This window comes from Bactrocera dorsalis, chromosome 4 (genome assembly GCF_023373825.1).
Source record: "Bactrocera dorsalis isolate Fly_Bdor chromosome 4, ASM2337382v1, whole genome shotgun sequence".
NCBI lineage: Eukaryota > Metazoa > Arthropoda > Insecta > Diptera > Tephritidae > Bactrocera > Bactrocera dorsalis.
In genome coordinates, this window is record NC_064306.1 from 61,249,854 (window position 1) to 61,277,828 (window position 27,975).

At 36.7% G+C, this 27,975-nt stretch overlaps 5 protein-coding genes across 8 annotated transcripts; 2 read left to right on the forward strand and 3 right to left on the reverse strand.

Annotated features, from left to right (window-relative positions):
• Positions 1-1,505: 1,505 nt before the first annotated feature.
• LOC105229750 (succinate--CoA ligase [GDP-forming] subunit beta, mitochondrial) lies at positions 1,506-3,393 on the reverse strand. Its single transcript, XM_011210184.4, has 4 exons — positions 3,143-3,393; positions 2,923-3,064; positions 2,752-2,851; positions 1,506-2,680 (listed from the first exon to the last, which is right to left on the reverse strand). Exons 1-4 carry the CDS (start codon positions 3,200-3,202, stop codon positions 1,711-1,713), a joined length of 1,272 nt encoding a protein of 423 aa, XP_011208486.2. The 5' UTR covers positions 3,203-3,393; the 3' UTR covers positions 1,506-1,710.
• Positions 3,394-3,654: 261 nt separating this feature from the next.
• LOC105229752 (CAAX prenyl protease 2) lies at positions 3,655-4,963 on the forward strand. The gene is made up of 3 exons (XM_011210185.4): positions 3,655-4,191; positions 4,262-4,498; positions 4,563-4,963. The coding sequence occupies exons 1-3, from the start codon at positions 3,792-3,794 to the stop codon at positions 4,826-4,828; spliced, it is 903 nt and encodes a 300-aa protein (XP_011208487.2). The 5' UTR covers positions 3,655-3,791; the 3' UTR covers positions 4,829-4,963.
• A 90-nt stretch (positions 4,964-5,053) lies between these two features.
• Positions 5,054-6,140, reverse strand: LOC105229753 (glutaredoxin 3). Its single transcript, XM_011210186.4, has 4 exons — positions 5,944-6,140; positions 5,724-5,883; positions 5,375-5,622; positions 5,054-5,319 (listed from the first exon to the last, which is right to left on the reverse strand). Exons 1-4 carry the CDS (start codon positions 6,003-6,005, stop codon positions 5,142-5,144), a joined length of 648 nt encoding a protein of 215 aa, XP_011208488.1. The 5' UTR covers positions 6,006-6,140; the 3' UTR covers positions 5,054-5,141.
• Positions 6,141-6,152: 12 nt separating this feature from the next.
• Positions 6,153-8,274, forward strand: LOC105229754 (glycosyltransferase-like domain-containing protein 1-like). 4 transcript variants are annotated; one of them, XR_003846004.2, is made up of 6 exons: positions 6,153-6,409; positions 6,496-6,583; positions 6,667-6,949; positions 7,013-7,528; positions 7,592-7,948; positions 8,011-8,274. XR_003846004.2 is itself a non-coding variant. In XM_011210188.4 (5 exons), the coding sequence occupies exons 2-5, from the start codon at positions 6,505-6,507 to the stop codon at positions 7,830-7,832; spliced, it is 1,119 nt and encodes a 372-aa protein (XP_011208490.1). In that variant the 5' UTR covers positions 6,230-6,409; positions 6,496-6,504; the 3' UTR covers positions 7,833-8,274. The 4 variants fall into 4 exon arrangements, 2 of the variants coding, with proteins under 2 accessions (XP_011208490.1, XP_049310114.1); XR_003846003.2 differs by having other exon boundaries at positions 6,369-6,409; positions 8,000-8,274; XM_011210188.4 differs by having other exon boundaries at positions 6,230-6,409; positions 7,592-8,274.
• On the reverse strand, positions 8,243-9,947 carry LOC105229755 (abscission/NoCut checkpoint regulator). Its single transcript, XM_011210190.4, has 4 exons — positions 9,763-9,947; positions 9,456-9,694; positions 8,892-9,393; positions 8,243-8,836 (listed from the first exon to the last, which is right to left on the reverse strand). Exons 1-4 carry the CDS (start codon positions 9,808-9,810, stop codon positions 8,564-8,566), a joined length of 1,062 nt encoding a protein of 353 aa, XP_011208492.2. The 5' UTR covers positions 9,811-9,947; the 3' UTR covers positions 8,243-8,563.
• Positions 9,948-27,975: the final 18,028 nt, after the last annotated feature.

A 27,975-nucleotide genomic window follows, 5' to 3' on the forward strand; every position in this document is an offset into this window, starting at 1 on the left:
GATAAAGGTTAGGGATGTTGTTATCATATTGTTTCAATGAAGATTTGTAAATTTTGTTGGTAGAGATAAGCATTTATGAAAGTCTAAAGTAGAAACAAGCGTTACATTAAAAAGGGAATTTTCCGCATTTTTAACCGAAGTAGATTCGATTAGATTAGATATATAAATGAGGATTGCACCGCGACCTAAGGTCCCTATTTGGAAGCCATGGCCAAGGGCCTTTATCATGTGGCTACAGAGTGCTGTTCAGGTGTTCTGAAGTTTCAGGTTTCTTATCGAAGAATCGACAATTCGCAAAAGGAGCAAGACTTAACCTTAAACTTCCATCATATGTAGATTATCGCATTTTTTCACAGAGTTTTTAAGAGACTCCACTTCTACCACATTAGCTCTTTTAAAAGTCAATTTTTCCCATTGCAACAAGTTGTTAGGTTTAAAGGTCGGTCCAGTTGCCAGAAGGAATCACACTTGAAGATCCTAGGACCCTAGGACGACTACCTATAACACCTATATAATGATCATGTAATCCTAGTAAATCGACGGCTTTTGGGTCCACCACAAAATTTCTTGAGGCGTCTAATATCAGTTACCGCTATCTCTCCTGTTTCACCTAAAGTATGACTGCCAAGATGTTTCAATCTTACAAAATCTAGACAATGGGAAAGAAAGTGTTTTGATGTTTCTGTTCTACCTTTCTCCATAAATCCTTAAGGATCTACGATCGACAAGATATTAAGCTTTATCGCTCAATTTGAAGTAAGAACTCCACCGATTGAGGCAAGATAAACGTTATTGAGAGTTCAGTAGATTTCTTGCGTTCTACTCTAGGGCAAAAGCATTTCGCAGTCGCACAGGACACAGATTCAGCTCATTCCCATTGAGTAATTTTCAGAGTTATTGGCTTTTGAATGAAATATTCGTAGCAAAACGTAATACAGTTTTCAGGTATGTATATAAATATGTATGTACATAAGTGAAGCAGCATAAAAGTTTTTCTTCGATATATATACTATATAAATATATAAAAGCTCAGGACATTGTGAGCTTTTGAATAAAGCACGCTATAAAATTTCATTTAGGGAAATATTTTTCAAAAGTTGTATAATACAAACGTACATTTACCAATAACAATAAAATTTACCTTTAATTAAAATTCTCCACTTGAGAAATGTCCTTACATAAGCAGGGAACTTTTAACAGGCAGCTGCATTAACAGCGCAAAATGGCGATAGATGACGGGCAAAGCAATTTTTTCGCTATAAAGGAAAATCGTAAAAAAGTACGTTTTCCGTAGCATAAACGCTTTCAGTTCTCCGAATATTAAAGCTCAAGCGGCATTAAGGGAAATTTTGTTTTAGATAATTTTTTGAATTATAACGAATAACCAACGCCATTAAGCACTATGTCAAAAATATAAATACTTCCAATATGAAAAACATTTTTATTTGTCGGATTTCCTTTTAAACACTTTACAACATTTTAACTTTCATTTTTATATCTACATATTTATTAACAATTTCCTAGTAACATTTAATTTGAAAACTACCACAAACATTGTAGATATAATGAAAACAAACTGTGACCATTCGACTTTGTTGTTGTTGGTGGAGAAATGTCTGTCTGTGAAATTAATGTCAAGACTTTAGAAATGTTGTATTAAAATGCGAAATTTACAGTCAACCAAAGTTAAGCGAGCTGCTCGTAGGAACTTCAATGCAATGCCGCCACAGCCTTATGCGCCGCGTCATCCAAATCCACCGCGGTTTGTATAGCCAGTCCAGAATCTTTTAGTATTTTTCTGGCCTCATCCACATTTGTGCCTTCCAAACGCACAATGAGCGGTACTTTCAGATCAAGGGTTTTGGAAGCAGCAACAACACCATTAGCAATGGTGGCGCAATTCACAATACCGCCAAAGACATTCACAAGTATAGCTTTTACTTTGGTATCGGATGTAACAATTTGGAAGGCTTTCAACACTTGACTCTCTTTGACGCCACCGCCCACATCGAGGAAATTCGCCGGCTCACCGCCATTCAACTTAATTATATCCATTGTGGCCATGGCGAGACCAGCGCCATTCACCAGACAACCAATATTGCCATCCATAGCTACATAGTTGAGATTATTTTTGGCTGCTTCCACTTCACGTGGATCTGTGTCTTCTTCGGCAGTGTGCATAGCGAAAATATCTTTTTGTCGGTATTCGGCGTTGTCATCGAAATTTAACTTAGCATCAACGGCGATTACTTCGTTAGTATCCGTTTCAGCTAAGGGGTTGATCTCAATTTGTGTTGCATCGACGGCTTTAAAGAGGTCGAAGAGTTTTTGTATTTCTTGAGCAGCGCGTTCTACGCATTGTCCTTTGAACTCGAGGAATTTTGCGATTTCGATGAGTGTGTTCTGTGGTATTGGCTTGTCTAGGTCTAAAGGTACAGTCTTGATTTTCTCTGGTGTCTTCTCGGCGACCGCTTCGATATCCATACCACCAGCAGGCGAGGCAATAAGCACTGGTCCATTGTGTTCTCGATCCAACACAATTGATAGATATGTTTCACGTGTGATATTTACGCTGCGTGCCACCATTACCTTTTTAACCAATATTCCTGATTTTGGTGTTTGCTTGGTGATGAGTCGATGGCCAATCATTTGATTGGTAAGCGACAGAACTTCATCCTTCCTGAGTGCGTAATAAGAAAATGTTTATTAATGTTATATATATATATATATATTTCAAAGTATAACACTAACTTCTTTGTGAGATGTACGCCTCCTTTGAATCCATTATCGAAAACACCCTTACCGCGACCGCCTGCCAGTATCTGTGCCTTAACGACATACTCCGGGCAATCTGTAGATATAAATAACAAATGTGTCACGCGAATAAGCTTATTTAAACTAAGCAAACAATTATATGCTAACCAAACTGGTTTATTAACTGCGCATCGTTGGGTGAATTTTCTAATACTTTGAACTCTTGTATAGCGACACCATATTTTTGCAGTAGTTCCTTGCTATTGCACTCGAGCAAATTTAAATTACGCACTTGCTGCAGACGTGTTGTCTAAAATATGCAAGATAATCTTTTAATTGATAAATATAAGCTTTGTCACCGATTATGTGGCTATCAGCACAACTTAACCTTTTGGAGCATCCGCATGGCGGGAGTGAAGCCGGCAGCAGCACGTAAAAGAGGCAGCATTTTGTTTTATGAATATGTTTACGTTAAGAAATTAAAATAATTTAGTGAAAATTCACTAAATAGTCAATAATTAAGTTTAAAAGTTTAGTGAAAAGTTAAGTAGACAGCAGTACTTTGAACTTTTATTTTCAATTAATGCTTATTTAAAAGATAGAGTAGGTATTTGTTATCAAATGTTTATATTTTTAGTAAGACTGAGAGAAGAGAGACTCATTCTCAACAGCTGATGCAGAGAAGTATTTTGATAGCAGTAATAATAAATACATTTTTAAGAAAAAATTCTAAGCAAAAACATTTTTTGGTTAAAAAAAAGCAAATTTTATTGTTATTAATAGACCTTATTTTAAGGATATGTGGATAAATGTGGTTTAAAATACGGTTTACGGTGCATGAGCACTTATATATCTAACTAAGAAAATATGGCAACTGCACTTATCGCGAACAGCTGTGTTAGTTGTATTTGTTTTTTTTTTTTTTTGCAAACTTTGGACATCTGTATAAAAGTGATTATTTAAGTTTTATATATAATACAATATACGTTAAACAACTCAGGAATTGACGCGGCCAATATTAAATCTAAGTTAATGTCATGAACGATAGCTTCGAAAGTAATAGCAGCCAAGGGACTGCGGATACACCTCTCCCTTTACCGCATATACCGATAGTGACATCAGTCGGTTGCTGTCTCATACTTTCCGTCATATATGTAGCCAGTTTGTATGTTTGGAATACGAAACATAATCGGGATCACCCGTCGACGGTTAAGCGACTCTTTGTCAGCGTTATTATTGTTATGCTGATAGCGCCATTTTTCGTATATAAATTTTCTTCACGAGAGTTACTGGAGCGTGCCACATTTGCTGAAATATTGGGTTTGAGATGGCAGGGATTATTTCTGGCCATTACAATTCCTTATTTGCTGACAATGCTATTATTTTTGGGTCCACTGTGCGTACAGATGCAAAATGAGTCTTTGAAAATATTTATGGGTAAGCAATGTGGTTAATTAGATTGACATTCTTATTAGAAACTTATTTTTGTTTGTTTCTGATTCTATAGATACTGATTTTTGGATTGGATCATTTAAAAATATACTTTGGATACGTAACCATGTTATGGCGCCCATCAGTGAAGAATTCGTTTTCCGCGCCTGTATGATGCCATTAATTCTGCAGAGTTTTTCACCCTTGACAGCTGTGTTCATTACACCACTATTCTTTGGCACTGCGCACATACACCATATTGGGGAGCGCCTCAGCTTGGGTATGGAATTAAAAACTGCCTTAGTGATATCTTGTAAGTTGCATAAGTATATCCCAAAACCGTTAATTTTTTTATTAATAAATATTTTTTTTGCCAGGCTTTCAGTTAACTTACACCACAGTCTTTGGCTTCTACTCAGCATTTCTCTTTGCGCGCACCGGTCATTTTGTGGCACCATTCCTTGTGCATGCATTTTGTAATCATATGGGCCTGCCTGATGTCCAAGAGCTGTGGCAACAACATATAGTACGTCGTATTATACTTATTTTATGCTACATTGTTGGTTTTGTTGGTTGGATTATATTACTGCCAATCGCCACACAGCCTTCACTATATTCTAACAATTTGTATTGGAATAATTAAAGTAATGAACGAAGTAGCAACAATTGAAATTACATTAGTACACAAATATTGAAAGTGATCAATATTCATTAAGCATAATGTTTTATATGTATAACTACGAAATTAAAATATGTTTTATACATACATATATGACTTTTATTAATAAAATTTGTCGTTACTCTCTTTTTATACAAGTAAAATTTTCGATGGCAGCATTTTATTTGTATTTATAAATTTATAACAACGTTTTTGCCTGTTACCAAAACCGGTTGCCAATTTTATTTCAGTGATAAATTAAATTTTGCATGTATACTGAGCCATGATATTATTTACTTTAACCCTTCAATGCTGTTTCTAATTCATTATTTGCTTTGAGCTCTTTAATAATGTCCAAGCCACCAATTAGTTCACCCTTAACATATACTTGCGGATACGTGGGCCAGTCGGAATATGTCTTTAGACCTTGGCGGACTTCTTCATCATTCAATATATCGAATGTCTCATAGGGAACACTAAAAAAATATTTTATCAGCACTTGTAAATTTGTAAAGACTTTATTATACAAACTTCGTTGCATTCACGATTTCAATTATCTGGCGGGAGAAGCCACAACGTGGAGCATTGCGATCGCCCTTCATGAATATCATGAGATCCGCTTTATTGATGAGTGCTTTCAAACGTTCCTCTAAAGATTCACCGGCTACAGAGCCACCAAGTTTTTTACACTTCGCTGTAATTTCGGCTACGTTTACACCGTCCACACGATCCACTGCCGTGCCTTTGGTAAAGAAAATTATGGTGGGAACAGCTTCGATCTAAGAAGTTCGTTTATTTATTATGAAGTGGTTTTGTTATAGTTCGCATATTTATTTTGAAGTGTTTTTGTTATAGCATATAGTATATTAATCTGAAGTACCTGGTGCTTCATGGAAATCTCTGGAAATTTTTCGGCTAACAGACTAACAAACTGCAGTTTGTTACTCAGTATTTTGGCTAGCTCCTCCAGCGCTTCCTGGACATGTTTACACTGTTCAGCCCAATCGGCTGTAAATAGTACTACTGTAGTCTTCTCCGCACTTGTGTATAACAAAGCAATTTGTTAGGGTCTATCAATTATTCTGACAAACATTACTTACTTGATCAGTGTGTTATATTGGTCGGCATCTGTTACCGCAATAACTGAATTGTTGGTGGACATTTTTATCGTTATTGTTCAATTTGCTTGTTTATTTTACTGTACGCTATGACTTTTTTGTGAAATTCTTGACAGGAAGACACAAAGTTTCGCAGCGAGCGAGGTTTTTTGGGTTATGATAAAGTTAATGTCAGAAATGTCAGATGGATTTGGTGTTTATAAGTGTTGTTGCCGTATTATTATTGAAATTTTAGTAAATTTAAAACAATTTCTTATATTAATTTAAAATATTGCAGTCGTTATTAATTTTTCAGCATTTCTTTATAAATTATATTTACAGCCCAAAGTATTTTTTTTTTAATTTTTGCTACGATCATAATATTGAATAAGGTAATACTTTTTGATGCAACCCTCAACGCCACACATACCACCACAAGTGATTTTGTGTTCCTCCGCAAACAGATGAGGTACACACAAATTTTATATCTCTTCAAAATAAAACATATTTTACGTTTATGTGGCGAAAGTTTAATTAAAAATTTAACTATTTTAGTGCGCTGCCATGTCAAAGCCATCGATATTAATCATAGAACCGTTTTATGGAGGTAGCCACAAGCAGTTGATCGATACAATCATCGAGTGTGAGTAGTGAATAGCACAGTGCCGGTTGCACTATTTCCACTTCCGCTGCACATTTTACATATTCGTTTCTATAATTTAATAGGCTTAAACATATGTGACTATGAAATATTTAGTCTTCCCGCAAAGAAATGGCATTGGCGTGCGCGTACCGGTGCCTTATACTTCTCACAAATCATACCGGTGGATCATGAATACAAAGTGCTTTTTACCAGCTCAGTGCTGAACTTGGCTGAGCTGTTAGGTGTACGTCCAGATTTGGTTAGCTGTAAAAAGATTGTTTATTTTCACGAAAATCAATTAGTCTATCCAGTGCGTGAAGTGAAGGAGCGCGACTGTCAATATGGTTTGAACCAAATACTAACATGGTGCGTGTTTCTAAATAGTTTTTTTTTTCATAGCATTAATACTTTTATTGCGCTTCTCCATAGCCTTTCTGCCGACAATATAATCTTCAATTCGAACTTCAACCGCACATCCTTCCTGGACAGCATTACACCGTTTCTCAACATACAACCCGATTTTAAATTGAAACACATACGCGATAAAATTGAGAAAAAATGTGAAGTTCTCTACTATCCTATTAAATTCCACGCCTTCCCCAATAAACGACTGATGATTGGTGGTGCGGAGCCATCTCTAACCGCACTGATGAGTGATAAAGACTGTTTGCATCTGATTTGGCCACATCGCTGGGAGCACGATAAGAATCCAAAGCTGTTGGTGGAGGTACTTTTGGAGTTGAACAAGCGCCAAGTAGATTTTAAAGTGACAATATGTGGCGAAAATTATCAGGCAGCACCAGAGTCTTTCGACGGTTTACAAGACAAGCTGGGTGCCAAGCTAATAAATTTCGGTTTCTTGCCGCGTGATAAGTACATAAAAACTTTATTGTCTGGTGATGTTGTAATCTCGACGGCGGGACATGAATTCTACGGTGTAGCTATGTAAGTGCTATTAATTCTTTTAAATATATAAATAAGTGAAATTTGAATGTAACTTTATTACAGGCTTGAAGCAACGTACTGCGGCTGTATGCCGATAGCGCCAAATAAACTCGTCTACCCGGAAATATACCCCAAAGAGAATCTCTACAACACTTCCAATCAGCTGATTAAAATGCTCTACAATTGGTGTCGCAATCCGGAATTGTTTCGGCGTCAAAGGGACACATTTTTTGAATATTTTACATTCGATCGCTACTCAGCGCAACATTTAGTGCCTAAATTCCTAGAGAAATTGCGCATTTAATGACGCACTTCCTTCACTTGCCAGCTTATAGGTTTTGTGCAATATCTGGCGAAGCAAAAATTATCATATACAAACAAGTTGTATAACAATATTCGAATGTAAAGCGATCTGAAACTGTAAGTATGTGTTGCCATACAAACTTATCAACTAACTGTAAGAGTTTGCAGTTTCGTCACAGGTGGCGAAAATCATAGATCAACTAAAAACTATGTTAATAGATGTAAATTAGCAGCCTGAAAGATTTACAAGAAAAATTTACATAGAGAAAAATTAGCTTACAAATTGATATACATATGTATATGCATATATATATTTTTATCCTATTACAGGGTACGTAAAACTCGAGCATCATTGAAATTTGTTAAACTACTTAGATTTTGCTTTGATGAAAATTGAAACGAATATATCAATAATTTTACAGTTAAAGTTTAATATATGTAATTGTTTGTTGTTTTCAAAGCATATACAACTGTTCAAATCATATCTTTAAAATATATTTATGCAATACGCTAAGCTATTATAAAGTAATTATAGCAAAATCATTCATCGTTTAGAAGTTTTATACGTGCTTTTGATTTTTTTTACTTCCCATTGTTTTAAAAACCAGCTTACCGTATAATACAAATAAATATGTGTTACATGTCTGTATCAATAAAATGTACGAATACATAAACACAAGCATTAAACTATTTTTTGGTTAAGTTCCGTTAGCATTGCACAGTTGCTTTATGTTAAAAGTGATTTTCTTTAAATTTTGGTGGCGCAGAATAGGATACCTTCTCATGCGCACGATACTCTTCATCATCGTCATGGCACTCGCGATAGCATTGCGCACAAAAGAGTTCACCATCGCAACCTTTACAACGAAACACCGCATCTTCGTTGCAGATGTTACACCAGGGCAGCTCCTCCAAATCGGCGGGACGCGTGCCCGCTGGCGGAGGCGGCACCCCAGCCGCCAGCTCTGTTTCGAGTTCGGAGGGTAAGCGTGCTTCCGCCAAATACTACGGAAAAAATATTGAATTTTAATATATTTTTTTTATACATATGCACCTCTACCTTTGTCATAACGGCCTTCAAGACCGTTTCATCGTCTTCATTATCACTAGGTGTGTTGTTATCTGGCGAGTGCTCTTTTTGTATTGCACCCACGCCATCTACTGGCTGCTCTCTAAGCGCTCGCAAGCGTCGTTCTATATCCGAAATCGCGTCATTGCGTTCATCCGCTACTTGCCGATCGATTTGCGCTTCACCCATAAATTGTTCTAATAGATCTTGCATCTTTTGCTGATCTGTACGCTCATCTGTGGCGAGCAATAGATCTTTCTTGGAGTAATCCTTTTGTGGCATGCCATTTAGCAAAGCGAGTCTTGCGCGTATCTCCTCATCCGTTGAAGGATTTTCAATAGTTTTTAGATCTTTTAAACGTTTTGAAATTACAGAATCCAGATTTTCTTCGATTTCCGCATTTTCTGCAGTGGAATGTGTAGCATCAGCAGTCGTAGCTGTAGCAGTTGAAACAGGAGCCAACACTTCGCCCAAGTCAGGTGGTGGATCATCTCTAAAAAAAAATTAAATTCTACATTATTATCCAATATTTACGTTTAATTAAATTTTTTATACTCCAACAACGCTGCAGCTGCTGCCACGAGCGGATCAGTGCTGTTATTGCCCTTTGACTTTGTCACCAAAACGCCAGGCAATGCTTCGACGTCAATGACCTTTTCCGTCGCTTGCAACTTGGAAAGTTTATCATAACATATTAAGCACACGTTCAACACTTTACCACCGTGTCGTGGTACGGGCATAGGACGCTTCAAGCATTTAATGCAGTAGGAGTAGCCACAACTGGGACAACCGTGCTGAAATTGATTGATGAAAAAAGTGCAACAAGAAAATTTTCATTGATTTTATTGCAATTGTTAAGTACCTCTTTTGTGAAAAGTCCATATTTCTTACCGCAGCCAAAGCAAGACATTTTTACTCCAGTTATACATACATATAAAATATTTTTAAACTATATTCTAATGGTTTTTAAAACGAATTTTTAATAAATCTTTATTATCTTGAAGACAATGGATTATTCATCTCCAATTAGACAACAATAAAAGTCAGCTGTTGTTCCAAAATAGTACAGACGCGACATCTACTTGTCAGCTTGTACCGTTGACATTTACCGGTTGTGCTAAACAGCTGTTAATTTATACAAGTTGTTCGTAAAAGTGACGTTTTGCGTAAAAATTTGTTTAAAAGTGTTTTTGCGGTGATTTTGTGTTTATTTTTTAATATTTGTAGTCCTTGTGTGTTCGTGCGTGTAGTTAAATGTTGTGTAATTCGAGTTTCGTTCAAAAGTAGTTGCGCTGCAGTGATAATGCTAGTTGTGCGGGGGTTGTGAGTCAAATTGTGTCTTTTTGTTAATAATTAAGGTTTTTTATAATAAAGAAAGGCGATGTGTGTGTTGTTGTCAGTTTTGTATTAAAATGGTTGTGTGCAGTGTTATTAATGCATCCGGATACAGGCACCGGCAATTGGGGGTGCTTCCGCGAACAATGCGCCCTAACCTCACAAAATGAATTTATTGGTAAGTGTTTGTAGGATTTTTATTGTGATTGTGTATGTGAAATATTTCTATGAAATGAAGTGAATTTGTGTATACATGTATTTACATATGAAAAAAGGTGTATTTTTGTATGTATATAACACTTGCTGTTGTGCCTAGTCGCCTATATGAATACTTACATATGTACGTATGTTAGTGTATGTATAAGCAAATTGAAAGAATATCTGTGATATATAGGCAAAAGATGAAAATACTTTAAATTAGTTAAATTAAAATTTAATAAAAACTTATTAATAATAAATAAAATAAAACTATTCAAATAACCCTAAATATTTTTTTCAATAAAATTATAATTAACACAAAAAAAGAAAAAAATAAGTTAATAAATAATAAAAGCAATGTATGAGCAAAAAAACAAAAAGTATGACAAATATTGAGAAAGACCACCAAATAAATCATTAAAAATATACATAAATAAAATTGAATGGACATTTTAATTAAATTTTTATTTATTTTGTGATCTCGAAAATTTTAAATAATCATAATTTTCCAATAGTTAATACGAAATACATAATTAAATAACTAAAAATGAATTTTTCATCCCAAAAAACGAAAAAAAAAATTTTAATACAATAAATCGTGGTAAAATTAAAAGTGTGTTTTTTGCGTTTGCGTACTTCGTGTGAGACCACTTTGGTTATCTTCTGAATAGCAAAGCTTATTTTTGATAAAATAAGAAAATAGTTTAGAAATTTTTGTCTTATCTTTAATTAATTGCTTTTAATTATAGCGCTTCAGTTAGAAATATGTAAATTTTTTCTTTTTTTATCCCAGTTTCTTCCAGTCTATAAAATATTTTTTTTTTATTTGGTACACCATTTTTTAATTAAAAAAACATTTTCTCTATTTTTAATATTAAATTTTCATTTTTTATTCCCAAACATCGTTTATAATTTATTTATTTTAATTTATCCAGCTAGTTTATTATGCCAAACTAATTTTTCGAATGCAAACCTGTAAATAATAATAATAATAATAATAATAATAATAATAATAATAATAATAATAATAATAATAATAATAATAATAATAAAAAAATAATAATAATAATATTAATAATAACCTAAAAATTTGTAATTTTGAATAACTAATTTAATTACATGTACTTACATATACGAAATTTACGATTAAAAAATCTCGGATTGCATTTTTCAAATTTAATTCCAATATTTTTAAATTTTATTAATTAAATTGTTGTGTAATTTTAACAGTTTTAATCAAAGTTTAAATTTCCTTTCATTGAAAGTGCTATTTTCTCCTTACAAAGTGCTGGTCACCTCACATCTTTCAATTTTTATAAAAAAAAACACAAAAACAAAAATAAATAAAAGCCGAATCTGAAAGCCTTACAAATTTTTTGAAGTGCCGCGCAAACGATTTCAACAATCTCGAGCAAAGATCAATTGATTAATAAAAAGATTATATCTGTGAAAAATTTGCTGAACCCAAACGTGACTACTTTCCATAATTTTTCCAAATAATGCCGAATAAAAAAAAAATATACATTCAAGATAAAAAAAAATTACAATAAAAGAATTAAATTAAATTTTAACCTTTTCATGAGCAATTTTTCGCACATTGCAATTCCAGCGGTTTTGCTCTTGACCGGCCCAAGCCAAATCAAAAGAAAAAATAAGCAAAAATTTGCACACACACACACACTCACCAATAAATTCAGGTACATTCTTCAATCGGCATTTGTGGCGCTCCTCTGGGCTCCAATACACATTTTTAATTTTTAATAACCGGCGCGCGGGGCAGCATTTCGCATGAATAAATAAGCACGTGACCGCAATTCCGAATTTACGCCAGCAAGCCAGCAACAGCGTGAAAGAGTGTAGGCTGTAGCTGTTGCCGCTGCCGAGTGATAATAATAAATGGTGGAGCTGCTAAAAAGTGTGCTGGAAAACAGTAAAATGTGTGAAAAGTGTTTGCTTAAGTAACTGTATATTTGCATATATACGTATGTAGGTATGTATGTGTATGTATAAATGCCGTAGGTAGTGCTATTTTTGTGGTATTTCATATAACTTTTAGCGGCCAATTTTAAAGCTTGAAATTTTTTCTGCTAAGTTACATGTATGCATGTATATAAAAATGTATAACGCTGCACACTTATCACGTTCGTTAGCCCTAAGCTCTGGCTCTCTCTCTCGACTGCATCTGTCAGGTGTTAAAAAAGTACACTTTTTTGTTTTTTTTTCATCCACTTGCTGTGGCCTTTGTTTTCCAGGAAATTTCCACACTGAATTCAATTTTTTTCGGTTTCTCTCTTTTGTATTTTTTGTGGCCGAATAGAATTTCAACAGTAACGTCTACATTTGTCGGCCTGCATGTCAGTTGCTGCTACTGCGGTTTGCCGCTGGGCGCATATTTTAGCTTGTTGCCCGCTAGTCTAGTGTGCGCTGAGGGCGCTGAGCAAGTTAATCTGCCGCATATGCCCTGCCCGTGTTTGGGGAATATCACACTCGCTGCCAAACGGCCCCGACGGCGTCTATATGCATACATTAAATGCCTCTGTTTGTAGTAGAAATTTACGATTTGCCGCAGATTTAACCTACACACACATACACACACATGTATGTATATATTTTTTATGGGTCTGCCTGCAAGCGGGCGTTTTTCTATCGCCCATCCTTTGGGAATATTTAGTTTGTGGCTTTTAGGTGTTGAATTAGCATTTTCTGTTATTGTTGTAAATTTAAATCTGTTTCTCTGCTGGTGTAAAATGCGCATTTAAAGCAATTAATTTAAATGGCCTTGATATTTTTTGCAAGTCAATTGGCCCGCCATTGTTTTTTCTGCGTGGAAGTAAAGCTAGGTTATCAGAGATTTGGTTAAATTAGGTTAGGTTTAAGTATGTTAGGTTTGATTGGCTAGAATTTAAATTTTTTCAAGAGTTTTAACATATGTGAGAGTGTGTCTGTAGACATTATAATACTCATTCAGTCTATGGAGATGGATTTGATGTTTCTATCATCGCTTTGTTGTCATTTGGTTAATTTTTTTCCTGTAGGTGGCTTAAGCTGAAAATTGTTTCTCTGTCAGCACATATTTTTTGGTTGTTGGCCGCTATTGTTGTTGCTGGTCACCAGTAATTGGCAATGATTTGGGCTAGGAATTCTTAGCAGGATTTCTATCAAGATTATTCTATCCTTGGCCTACCTCTGCGAATGGCAGGGACCGTGTTGTTGTAATCTAATCTAATCCGGCAGTTAGCTCATTCTGTTTCTCTGGATATTCTACAGATTGTACAAAGGGTTCAAAAATGGCTAAATTGCTTTTTTCTCAAATCTAAAAGCAGTTTTCTTGATAGAAAACACTTACCAAACCAAGCCATATTATTTTATTGGGTCTATAACTATATTTGTGCGAAATTATTTTTCAAAGTTTTAACATTTATAAAAGGAAAATATGTAAATATGACTATTCAAAATATTGCCCATCTGAAACTATAACATTTTCCCGATCCTTTTGGCAATTTAAATTCCGTCCCAAAAGAACTGAGTCTGCCTGCCAACGAAGAGTGAATCAAGCTAATTTTTTATACCCTGTTCTGATGATAACCGCATTGAGGGCGTTCTACGTCGACCGGAATGAATGGTAGCCAGAAAAAAACTTCTCAGCCGTTATTTTCCAAAAAGTTTTTAATTAGTTTTGTAAGATGATGTCGAGTGTTCTCATGATGAAAAGGATTGCCTCGTGTCTAGTCTGAAGTTTCGGGCATTCTTCAGCAATTGCTCTCTTCACTTTGATGAGCTGGTGTCGGTAGCGTTCCCCATAAATGGTTTCACTCAATTTTAGAAGTTTGTAAGACAGAACGTCCCACCAAATACAGTGTTACCGTGGCGTTATGGATATTCGGTCTTCTGGGTAGTCGAAAAACATATGTTTGAAAGCGAGCTATAGTGAGAAAGCGAATCATCCCTCCCCAGAGTTGTGCGCTGGGCTTGGTACCCGCTAAATAAAAAAAAAACCTCAGATCGGTCGGTAAATTCAGCCTCCATGATGAAACATCCCAAAATGTGCTGAAGCTCATCAACTCACCCGGGGCCCAAAATATGGTTATCTGTAGTACTATATTTCAGCATAGAAAACTCATCAAGCTACATGGCTGTCTCCGGATCGAAAAGCCACCAAGCCAAAATGACCCCTTCTAAAACGACCAGAACACTTTTCACACGTCGAAATATCAATGTAGTTAAATGTAGCTTGAGCTTGTGAGCTCCTACAGCCTTTCTGTTCCAGTCAAAAGCATTGTTGTTCGCTTTAATTTCCATGTAAAAGGTATCTCTTTGATTTTAAGCGAATTAAAACAGAAAATGCAGCATACTTTCTTGCTATTTTAGTACGAGATTCTTCCTAATGGCTATTCATGGAAATATTTTCTGCTTTTTTTTCTAACTTACGTGCATGGTACAGACAGACAAACCTAAAAAATCCAAAGTATAACTGTTCAAGAGGCAGCCAAACGCCCAAACACGCTGTCTTATGCCAACGGAAAAGCCTCCCACAAAGATGCTATGAAGAGTGGCAACACTCAACATGTAATCGAATTGTCAAAAAACGCAATTATGACGCTTGTGCATCCTTTACAACAACTGCTGCAACAGCCACACATTTTGCATGCCACAACGCTGGGCATATGTGGGTTCAAATTGGCTTTGCCTTTGCTGTCCAACGCCTTGGCTAGAAGTGTGGCTCGTGTGCAACATTGCGTGCAGTCAATCGGAAGAGGAATAGCAGATAACAATAGAACTAGAGGGACGCCACTTCATTTCCAAAGTGTTGTGATATTTTGAGCAAAAAGTTCGAGCAAAATTGCACTTTGAAGCTTTAAGTAAGTTCTTTGGAACTGACGCAAGTGAAGCGAGAATTTTGCAGGCCAATGCACACAAAGTTTTCCATATGATTAGTAAAGTCTATTATTCTTAAGCAATTGAAGGAAAGATTTAAGCTAAGATGGAGCTGAAAATATGTGCAAAGAGGAGCCAACTTTGAGACGAGTGAGAAAATTTAAAATTGTTTATTTTTAAAAATTTTTTTTTTTTTAATTTTAAGACTTTTTGGGTAGGAGAAAGCTCTGTGTAAAGTGGATGCCGTCCGAGCTCACTTTTGACTAAAAACCATGATGAATTGAGGACTTGAAACAGTGATTGGAGATGTTCAAGCGTAATAAGCCCGAGTTTTTGCGTCAATATGTGACAATGTATAAAACATGGCTCCATCATTTCACTACGAATCCCAATCGACAGTCATACGAGTGGACTGCACACGATGAACCCGCTCCAAAGTTTTGTAAAACGCAATAGTCGGTTGTCAAGGTTATGGCGTCTATATTTTGCGATGCTCATGGAACAATTTTAATTGACTACCTTGAAAAAGAAAGGATCATCAAAAGCGTCTATAACATAGCCTTATTAAACCATATGAAGAACGAAATCGCCGAAAAACGGCCGCATTTGAAGAACAAGAAAGTGCTGTTTGATAATGAACCGTGTCACAAGTCAGTAAAAACCATGACAAAAATCCATGAACTGGACTGCGAATTGTTTCCGGATTCACCGTATTCTCCAGATCTGACCCCCAGCGACTATTTCTTGTTCTCAGATCTCAAAATAATGCTCAGTGGGAAGAAATTTTCGTCGAATGAAGAGGTGATCGCCGAAATTGAGCGATATTTTGAAACTAAAGGCAAATTGGTCTAAAAAAATGGTATCGAAAAGTTGGAATGACGCTATAATCAGTGTATCAACTTTGAAGGAAACTATGTTGAATAAACGAAATTTGCCAAAACAATGAGTTTTACTATGACAGGCCAGGTCTTTTCAAGCGACCTATAACATGTAGGTCGAGATAAGGGTTTTCTGATAATCAAAGGCTTCTTCGCTGCTCTTGTCTCCGCTATGTTTTTAGCGTAATATATGGTAATATATCTCTCGGCATCGATTTTACTTGATTATGAAATATGGTCTTGGACATAAAGTCAATTGTCTTTGATATCACCCTACAGTGACTCACCAATTTATTAACACGTTTAAGCAATAAGCCCGGAAGAATTATACATTTCTGCTGAAATATTTATGTTAATATAGTTAATTTATTAAAAATATTTTTTTTTTGTCTGGAAGAAGCGAAAAATGTTTTAAGAATATTAAAATCATAAGCGTCAGACTTTTCATCCTCTATTCTTTCCTCTTTTTTTTTTTGAGATTATACAGAAGTCGTAATTATTTATGCACGAATGGTAGCAGACAAATAGGTGCTGGAAATTTAATTATCCTTTGTACCCCCATATACCTGAATTGAATGAGTTGGAAATGAGATTGCAGCTGCTGATAAGAAGCCATTTTCGCATACATTGTCCATATATGACAGTGATGGAATAAAAATTAGGACAGATCTTAGCTCTTTACAATTTAAACCTCCTAAAATTATAAAGGGCGAGGGTTTTAAGAGCGTCAAAATGTAGTATAATTTACTAATATAATATATATAGACCTGTACCTTTAAAAAAATATGTGGTCACTTGAGGTAATAATTCTCTATTACTAAAATTATATTTTTTAAAAGGGTTTCATGGGTTTCCTCAGGTAAAAAACAGCATTTTTTCAAAAATTTTTTTCTCATATAAAAAATGAAATATTTTATTCGATTTTTTTTAAATACACTATTAACAAAGAAATTCTTAAATTTTTGGAAAAAAAGTTAAACTCGGCCATTGCGACGGCATTTCCGGTGAAAAAAGATGCACACGCGTTGGCAGGATAACTCCTTATAGTAACATCTAAAGTGAAAAGAATACGTATTTTAGTTAAAACCTCAACTTGAACAAAGGAAAACAAATTGAAAATTTGATTTTTGGTAGACATTTTTACAAAAAAATTAAACATTTTGTGAATCTTTCGCAATATTTTTTTTCAAACAGTTGCAATCGAAAAAAATCCCTCGTCCAAATCATTAAGAATTGTATCTCAAAGGCTTGTGTGAAATATTTTTGATGAAGATCGATTGAGTAGTTCTCGAGAAATCTTGCCAACTGACTTCAAAAACACAGTTTCGAGAAAAACGCATTTAAAGACGCTGCACTTAGCCTAGCTAGCCTCGAGCGCACAAGTTCTCGCGGCAGTATCTCCGAAACTATTACTCGGATCAACATGAAAATTTAGGACAATTATCTAGAGATATTGCAGAATTTAATAAGAAGATATAAAAAAATTCGATTTTTTGTAACCCTTAAACCCATGCGACCCCTTAATCAAGTAGACGACTTTTGTGCTGCGTTCCACAAGTTCAGTATGAGAATTTAAATTTTTTAGTGGCTAGAAATAATAGGCAAAGAATTTCTATGAAGTGTTCATTTTTTACATTTGATCAAAAATGACCCGGACTGACGAAAAACTAATTTTTTACGTATTTGAATTTATTATAGGCTTTTGAGTCAATACAAGCGTTACAACGTTTATTCCAATTTTCTATCACTTATTAAGCCGCGACTGAGTCGTGATTCGTCTGATCAAAAATGACCCGGACTGACGAAAAACTACTTTTTAACGTATTTTAATTTATTATAGGCTCCTGAGTCAATACAAGCGTTACAACGTTTATTCCAATTTTCCATACACTTATTATAAGCCGCGACAGTGCCTTCAACCCACTTTGGTTTGTATCGGTTTCGTCGTATTCGGGAGGCATCATTTGCTAGATTGTTCGATCATGTCGGAGTCATATACATAAACCAACGTCTCGTCGTCGGTACTGATGACTTTGCTGAATGTAGCGTCGTCAAGGACGTGGTCAAGCAGCTCTTTTGCGATCTCTGCTCGTTGTCGTTTTTTTTCAAAATATTGAGTTGTAGTCTAGTATTGACACGCTTCATACACAAAACATCAATCAAAATGTGTTGAGTGGATTCTTGAAGAATATTGAGTATCTCAGCGCGGCTTCTTTTTTTAGTTTTTTTTTTAAATACTGTTACTCGTACGGCTCCTACTATTAAGAAAGTGAAATGAAAAATATTTTGACATAAGTAGGACATTTTGTCTTATATTTGACCTTTTGGAAAATTACTATGTGATATTCTGAGACATTTACCCGAACATAATAAATCTCAAAGTAAGTGTTTGCATGACCATTCTAATATTCTGTCCACCACTGTGCATATCCAAGCCGCTTTTCCTCGAACACTTGCAGTTGCATAAATTCCAACGCGCTTTGCATACCAAGCTGCTTATTGCAGGCATTTACGTGTCACAGATACACAAATACGTGCACTGCCATTTAATTTCCTTCACACACAGTTAATTTATTAGCCAAGACGTCCTTGAAATAAAGAGCAGACAATAATTAGCACATAATAATAGTAGCAATGCTGTGTCTGTCTCACCTGTATATACCTATATGCCAAATTCAAAGTGCACCTAAGCACATGTGAACACAAACGAGCACATATTAATAAAGCGTAGCCTACTTACAGGCGCTTGAGAGGGCCTTCGTTCGCCATTCGTGCGCCAGTCATGCGGCCGCCTTAACATATGGGCAGTCAAGCAAGAGTGAGCATATTTTTCACGGTGAAACGCACAAAGTCTACGCATTGTATGCACACGGGGCCCATAAAAAGGATGCGAGCACTTATTGAAAGTGTCGCAGACAAACACACACACACATACACATAGATATATACGCGTGTCTACACTACACACCACTGAAGTGTTGATTGAGTGACACTTTTATAACTTCATTCAAAGCGTTTACTCTGCATACGAAACAAGTTAGCACTAAATATTGGGGAAAAAACAAAATTCAATGTCAGCGCGTTTGTGGACCGATCCTCCAACCTTCAAAGTCACCGAAGGTAAATTGTTTAGAAAAAAGGAGAGTTTGGTGTGCTACGTGTGTGTGCAGCATGTATGTATGTTTGGATGCTTGGCTAATGGGCACGTGTTTTGTTAGTGGCCTTGTGATAAAATTCACCAGGTGCGTTGAAGACTTAAGCAGACACATGAAATCCCCAATAAAATGACCCATCACATTTCTAACAAACAGTTGAACGTGTTTTCCAACGAACGAGACCCAAGCGCATAACTAATGAATGTATTCGCCACTTACGCATATTGATATATTTACATATATATTTATGTGGGCGCTAAGGTGTAGTTGGACAGTGGGTCACAACTATAGGTCTGTATGATTATCATTTGCTGCACGCACGCTGGCAAATGGCACGGATTAGGTTTTTAATATAGCCCAGCTCAACGACTTTATGCCACTACAAGAGCTTCTTCTCTTCACCCATTTCTTTTTTCCTTCCCCACACACATTATCCGAGAGCGGTTTAGTCGCAATCTACCGGGGCTGCCTGTTGAAGGAGTGTGATCAAGTTAAGGTGTTTGTTTTCGGGTTTGGTTAGTGATTTTATGTTTTCACCATGTGTCCATGTGTTGACATAGCGGTGTAACTGTGAAGTGTTGTCAATTCGCACTGCAGATGGCACAGTCTTTATTTATTTACTTAACAAGTTGTATATAGTGTTTGGCAGTAAGCATGTCAGAATGGAAAAAATATCCATTTTATTGGCATTTCTAGACATTTTTATTTGGCACGCAAGCAATGACGAGCTCGTCGGACCGACAACACATTTTAGTTGATAGATATTAGAGGTACGACTTTTTATGTGAAGAGTTTCTGGCAAATTTTTTGCTCAGTGGATATTGTCAGTTAGCAAAACTAGTAGGACGTCCATGGCAAGACTCCATAACAGGAGGGCACACCATCATGTCTGAAGCCTCTTGTAGTGCCGAGACGAATTCTGGTACCTCCTACTGTGGTTTCAGCTATCCATCTCCTGCCACATTCATTTTCTTCAGTGCCCTGGCTACGCTCCTGTGAGGCGTGTTGTCAAAAGCACCTTCCATGTCTAGGAAGGCCATAACTTTACTTCCTCTCCTTCTAGCGAACTCTCTATATCCGAAATTAACTGATGCAGAGCAGTATTGGTCGATCTGGCTGCTCTGTAAACATGCTGGTTCAGTGTCAGGGTTAAAATTTTCAGTACCTTCGATATTATTTCATGGTTCACGATCTTTTTCACACTTTTTAGTAAAATGGAAGCTAGACTAATTGGCCTGAAGGATTTTGCCAGTGAATAGTCATTGCTTCCTACCTTGGTTATAAAGATCATCTTCGCGGTTCTCCATAATTTCAGTGATATACGCTAGTGCGAGGCTATCTCTCATCAGCCGAACAAGGTGTGGCAGCAAAATCTGCTCTCCCTGTTATAAGAGTGCTTTCTAGTCCAGGACTTGTAACATTTATACCAGACCGTCCCTTCCTGCTAGTTTGGGAGGATGTTGCTTAATATCTACATCTAGCGCGAATCTAATGTTTCTATGATCCGACGAGGAGGACTTTGATGAAACCCTTCACTGTGAGATCATTTCACTCATTAGTTCATTGCTCAAAGTGATGTCGAGCACCTCCCTCCTATATATTGTAATTTGCCAAATTGATACTGTTATAAGAAATAATAAATCACCTAATATGGTGCAAAGCTTCTAAAATATTGAGGCTTGCTTGTGATTTTGAGACCAAACTTGAAAATTAAAAAAAAAGTCATGAGCTTGATGTAATTTCGAACAGACCTCACCTATATTGATATACGCATAAAACTCAGCATAAATTAAATTTTCCGTTTGACAACTTCAGATGACTCTGCTAAGTCTACATAACTAACGTATGTTCCCCTTCTCCTCGTAAAAGAATTTGTTTTGAATAAAGCACCGAGAACTTAAGATTCGTGAGCTAAATAGAACTGTCTTCAAAAATCAAAATATTCTCCCCAAAAAATGTTTGCTTTGGCCTATACTCTAGAGATAATTCGGAAAACTACATACGTCATATGCCGATAGATGAATTTATGCTATAAAGAACTCCTTCCACCTCTACTAATGAAAATAATACAGGAAAAGTTAAAGATCAATAATTATTGAAACCCATCGTATTGGCATCAAAGAGATATCAAAGGTTCTGTCTAAATATTCGAAAAGACCTAAGCAAAAGTCAGTCAGAAATCAAAGTGATTTTACCATGATTGTGACTGAATTTTTAGCCAAATACGAAACGAGAATCATTGTTTCAGTCAGTCAGATTTGGCTCCTTGTGACCCGTCAAAGTCATTCGCTGAAGGCACTGAAGGCCATCTCTCTTCTTTGGTATTACAACCAACCATTGGGAACCGTTATTGCTGTCGCTTCTATGAATATTAAAAGAGCTATATATTTCCGTGAATGTGTGTCTAAATAGTTTCCTGATCAGGTGAACATACATAAATAGTTTGAACCTTTTGCAGCCTTTTTTCCTTCTTTCTAACATCTCAATTCAACTGATCATCTAAAAGTTTTTTTAACTGCAGATATTGTATATTAGCACTAGGATTCCAATGTCATCCTTGCCAACTGTTGTTCCATCACACTCTATTCCTTATACTGAGTTACTACTTACTTTGTAAACTCTCTTCAATATTCTTCAAACGAATTCCATTGCCATTCCCCATATAATGGCGGTGTATGTCCTTGCTTACTTTTTTCCACAACCACTTCAATCCTCCATATGATGGTGGTCTATGTCTTTGCTTACCCTTTTTCACAACCTCTTCAATCGTGTTATGATCAACTTTATCCAATTTTAATTTTACTGAATCATATTTCTTTTATAAAAAATTTTAATTTTTGCCTTAACACAATATTTCGATATTTTTGATATTTTTATGAGAATTTGCCTTCGCACTCAACATTTTCGTGTACCACTTTCGAGGCGCCACAGACACGTGTTGACTAGCGCCATAATTGAATTTAGTTGACACACTTACATAAATTGCATTCGAACTCGCTGCTTTCCGTTCAATAAATTAGCAAACAGGCATACGAATGGATGTCCGCCAACACTGACCCTTCACACTGGCATTGTAATTGTACTTTTTGGCGACCGATTGTCATCATGCCCAACGGCGCAGTGGAAAACCGGCACTCAGTGGTTACATGCACACAGTTTCACACACACATACATACACGCGCGAGTATTAACCAAGTTACATGCGAGTTGCCCCACTACTAACTCGCCATTCGTCCGGTTTACGTGACCTGCGCCTGAATGGACATTAATTCGTTGCTTTCGGCTAAACAATCGTCACGGCCTGTGCTACTCGATGGGTTTACGTGTGGCTACGCCGTCCAACGGTATTAAAGGCGATAAGTCTGAAAAATATTGCAACGAAAAATGCGGCGCAGCGGGGGAGAGTGTTTGACGTGCATGAGGTTGGTGCATTTGTGTGTGTATTTGGGGTCTGTGGACACAATTTTGCGTCAGAAAGGGAAAATTGGCATTTAGCAACATGTGTACATATGTATGTTGGATCGCGTAAATATTTGTAGTTTAACAAATTTAATGCAATGTTACGTGTCGAAAGTTCTAGTTTGTTGCAAAAGTGACTAACTTCTTTGGTGGTTATGGAAATATGAGGCTTCTAATTGATTGTTTGAGTAAAGTGTTTGCTGACAAAGGCACTGAGCTTAGGGTATTAAATTTGTGCTTAGATGCTTTTAAAAAAGCTGCAACTACTGATCACAAAGAGAGGTAAAAACCATTCGAGAGTATCAGCCGTGCCTTAGTTTATCTCTCTATTTAGCGAAGCTTGGACTATATATTTTGTAAATATTTACTCGTCTATAGCAGGAAGTGGTGGCAACATTATTTGTTTAGATTTTTGTTTTATGTAAAACTAAAATGTGAAAGCCTCGAGGGAGTCTGTTCGCTTTGGAGCTTTGCCCTTCCACTTTATGTAAGAATTTTCGAAAGGATCTTACATTTGCGATGCGGAACAATCAATGAATGGGTCAAATTAAAATGGCTACGGATGCCGAATTTCACAAAAACAAGAAAAAACGTTAACTTCGGTTGCACCGAAGCTAAATACCCTTCACAGGTGCATTTCTGTTAGTAACTATGTGTTCAGTTTGGAAGCTATATGCTATAGTAATCCGTTCTGAACAATTTCTTCGGAGATTACATTGTTGCTTTAGAAAATAATCTATACCAAATTTCGTGAATATATCTGGTCAAATGTGAAAGTTTTCCATACAAGCATTTGATTCCGATCGTTCAGTTTGTATGGCAGCTATATGTTATAGTGGTCCGATATCGGCCATTCCGACAAATGAGCAGCTTCTTGAAGAGAAAATGACGTTTGCAAAATTTCAAAAGGATATCTTAAAAACTGAGGGACTAGTTCGTATATATACAGACGGACAGACAGACGGACATGGCTAAATCGACTCAGCTCAACATACTGATCATTTATATATATACTTTATAGGGTCTCCGACGCTTCCTTCTGGGTGTTACAAACATCGTGACAAACTTAATATACCCTGTTCAGGGTATAAAAATATTTTTCAGCGATGAAGCTCACTTTTGGTTAAATGGCTATGTTAATTGTCTACAAGCCGTTGTTGAGACGCCTTGCCTTCTCAATAAGTCTTCTTGGTGTCCTCTATGGGTAGAACGAAGCATTGGTCTATATTTACATGCCCTACAGCCAACGAAACAAGCAATTCATTGAAGAAATTTTTGATCAGGCCTCCTAGATCGTACGATTTAATATCGCTTGACAATAGTGTTATCTGAAGTCGCTTGTCTACGCAGATAAGCCCGAGAGAATCGGCTCCATTATTAGTGAAAAGTAGACGAATATTGCGCCTTATTATTTTGCTGTATGCATTTGAGATATTTTGTAACATTGTACTGAAGTCTGACTTTTGTGGTAACAGTAGTGATTATATTGTCTAACTTTACGGTGATTATAAGTGACTTGTAAAGTTTGGTCATTGTTCGTTTAGAGAGGACTTTACTACTCAATTGCCTACTCAGTCCGAAATAGCACCTGGTGGCAAGAGTTATTCTCCGTTGGAATTCGACGCTGACGTTGTTGTTGGGTCAATGCTGGTTTCAAGATAGACGAACTTATCTAGTACTTCGAAGTTATGAATGTCAACAGAACGGCTCTGAGAGATTCTTCCCCTGATTCTGACGGAGCTTTTGGTGTTGCTCAACGTCTGCTTACACAGCCTTATGGCCTTTGCAAGGATACCAAGTTCAGACATAGCGGCATAGAGTCAGCTTCTTTTCGTGCTGTCGAAGGTGGCTTCAAAATCGACGAATAGGTAGTGTGAGTCTTTTCCAACATGTTGCGCTTTGTGAAAATCTGGTCGATTGTAGATTTTCCAGGTCTAAAGCCACACTGATAAAGTCCAATTAGTTTGTTGGCGGTGGGCTTCAGTCTTTCACATAATACGCTCCTTAGATTAGAACCTTATATGCGATGTTTAGGAGGCTTATCCCACGGAAGTTTGGGCAGATTGTGACGTCTCCTTTTTTGTGGATTGTTCAGAGCATCGGGCATGTTTTCGTCCGACCATATTCTAAAAAAAAACTGATGCATGCTCCTCATCAGTTCTTCGCCGCCGTATTTGTATAACTCTGCCGGCAATCCAACGGCTCCCGCTGCTTCTACTTCTGCTCTGCAGACGGATAATTGCTAGCCGAACTTCTTCTTGGCTGGGCAAAGGGCCGTCTCTGGATCGTCGGGGATTGGGAAAACGGGTCCACAATTTCTTGGTGTTATGCTTTCACTGCCATTCAGCAGGCTGGAGAAGTGTTCCCTCCACAATTTCAGTATGATCTGGGCATCAGTCACCGGGTCTTCTCTGGAGTCCCACAAAAATATGCTCCTGTTTTGAGACCTTCTTTTTGTAGAATTTTCGAGCTTTACCTCTGTCGGCCTCACGCATTTCTCGGTATCTATCCCATCCCGCACGTGTTGTGGTCGATTGTAATGATGCGAGGTAGGCATTCTGTTTTCTCTCCTCTGCGTCGCGGTACTCATCGTACCAGCTGTTCCTTAGCCTTTTCCGAAAAACAATGGTTTCGTTTACAGCTACTACGAGCTGAAAATGCCGTCCCACAAGGAAGGAGTGCAAGTCGAGTAGAAAGTCCTTCGGCTGTCTGTTGTGATCGAAGCTTCTCGACATCGAATCCTTGACACATTTGCAGTAGTGGTCATCAAAACGGGTGTCTCTCATCCGAAGCTGTTTCGATCCTTTCATTGGGAGGGATGATTTGCCTTCTTATTTTAGCTCGCCTCCGAACAGCTGTTTTTCGGCTACTCATAAGAAACTTGGTCTAAGACTGAAATCATGAGCTGCTTGAGCCATAAATGGTGCTCAGAAAACTGTCCTCACTTGCGTGAACTTTTACACATGGCTCCACCCTTCATGTTCTTTAATACCTTACAAGTAGAGACGACCCTATAAAACTTTTTTGACGTTCAGCCAAGAAGACGATGTCTGTATTTTCAGTCAATAATGAGAGCTTACTAGTCTCTATATCTACTCTCTCTTCTATCAAGCCTGACAACAAATAGCAAGTGGGTTCAGCAAAATGTTTGCCTTAGTGTCACATGCCTGCCTTACGTGCCCGCCACTAGTGCTTTCAGTATTGTAAAATACCTTTGCAGCTCGATATTGCAGCTGCAAACAGTTATATCGTTACCCATAATTAAAAAATAATGAAACATATATTTAAAAGGTAAAAGCACCTTGGCTCCGCTATTCTATGGCAATACACATATTAACGGGTTGGCATAGTTTTACAATAAATGCAAAGTGGCCACACGATTCTGCGTATTGTCTGCATTAATTAGCGCCAACATTGTTGAATATATTGTCGAATATATTGAAATTTTTTTCCATTCACCATTTGTTTTGCTGACATATGGCAACAATTGCAATTGAAACATTGTGGCACAACGGCACACGGTCATATATACACACATATGAACATATGTATGTATTCAAAATAAATATTGTCATAATATTTACAATGAAAAAATTATAAAAATTGCTGTGCTCATCACCAATGGCAGGCAGCACTCAGCCGCTTAATATTGCCCGCCAGAAGTAATCATGAATAATCAAAAGCTTGTGGCTCCTCGCCGCTTGCCACAACAAACCGCTCACCGCGCACCGCTCGCCGCTGCGTTGCGTTGCATGTCCATTTTGCCGAATAAATATCAACCCTGCGGCCATTTACACGTGCAACAAAACAAAACTATATCCACATTTTCAGCTCGCGGTGGCATCTGTTAGCGATTGCGGCGAGTTCATTTAATTATTAAATTTTTTCTCTTTTGAAATTTTTGTTTGCTCTCCACTGGAATTCATGAATTTAATGAAATAAAATATTTCACTTGCTTTTTTATATTTTTGTCTTGCGTTTTATGCCAACTGCAGCAATTTTTAGCGAACTGTCAGGTGGACAAAAAGCGGTGAATGCTGGCATTCAACCGTAAAGAGAAAGAGAATTAATGCCGCGCGTTAATTTGGTTTAAATGTAATTTCAAAATTTTTCATTGGATGTGACTCTTAATATACATATTTGATGGCTGAGTTGATTTCTTCATTCGAAGTTATAAAACTAATGCACTCAGTTTAGCGCTTTCGCTTAAAGTTTTGGAGAATGGAATTCATGAGATTTTATAAGCGGCTTTCATAGTTGAAGTTTTCCTTTTAAGCACAGAGATCTCAGTCTGTTCTCGGATATATCGATTTGACGTTAGCTTTTTACCTTTTCAAAGTTCGATATCTTCTTCTACAGTTCTTCTGTTTTGGTGTGAAATGCTAATTTGCGGTTGTGATTATCATTGGAATGTCTGCTTTTAACCCAAATCCAATAAAAAGCTCACTCGTGTCTTTTTGAAGACTTAATATGTGGAGTGGAATAATAATGGCTAAAAGTTATCATAGAGTTCTACATCAGAATCAACATTGTGCTTTCTGGAATTTTTTTCTTGTTCGCATTCAAGAAAGATCCAAGTAGAGATACTTTTTTCAATAGTCTTTTTTTGACAGATCACGCGTGAGTCGTGTCAAGCTGTCACGCCGAATACAACGTGAGGAAAATATACCAGCCGTAGCTGAGAGTGTACACGAAGACCGCGGAGAGTCGATTCGGCGCCATTCATAGCAACTCGGACTGACGTATAGAACTACTGGACGCATTTCTGTCAAGATCTTAAGGGGTCAGTAGGGTAATCTGGCCTGTTTTTTGGCATTTTTTTTTCATAGAAATTTTTATTCAACAATGGAACTTTTTTCACATATCATGAGGTATATCGTGGAGTGTATAAACAAAATTTTTCGGAATTTTTCGATGACACCTGTCGGAGAAATGAGATGCGTTTTTTCACTGGCGGACACGATTTCTCATGTTTGGATCATCGGAAACACAAAAACTCAATTTAGTCTTAAAAAGTACGTGAATGGTTATCGCCCCTATTAGAACTTTAAAAATTGTTGATAAATAAATAAGAAATTAACTTTTTTTTTAATTTTCCCCATGTTTCTTTACATAAATTTTGGGTCTTTTCGAAACCTTCCAATGTTAAAGTGGGTTTCTACATTAATTCTAAGG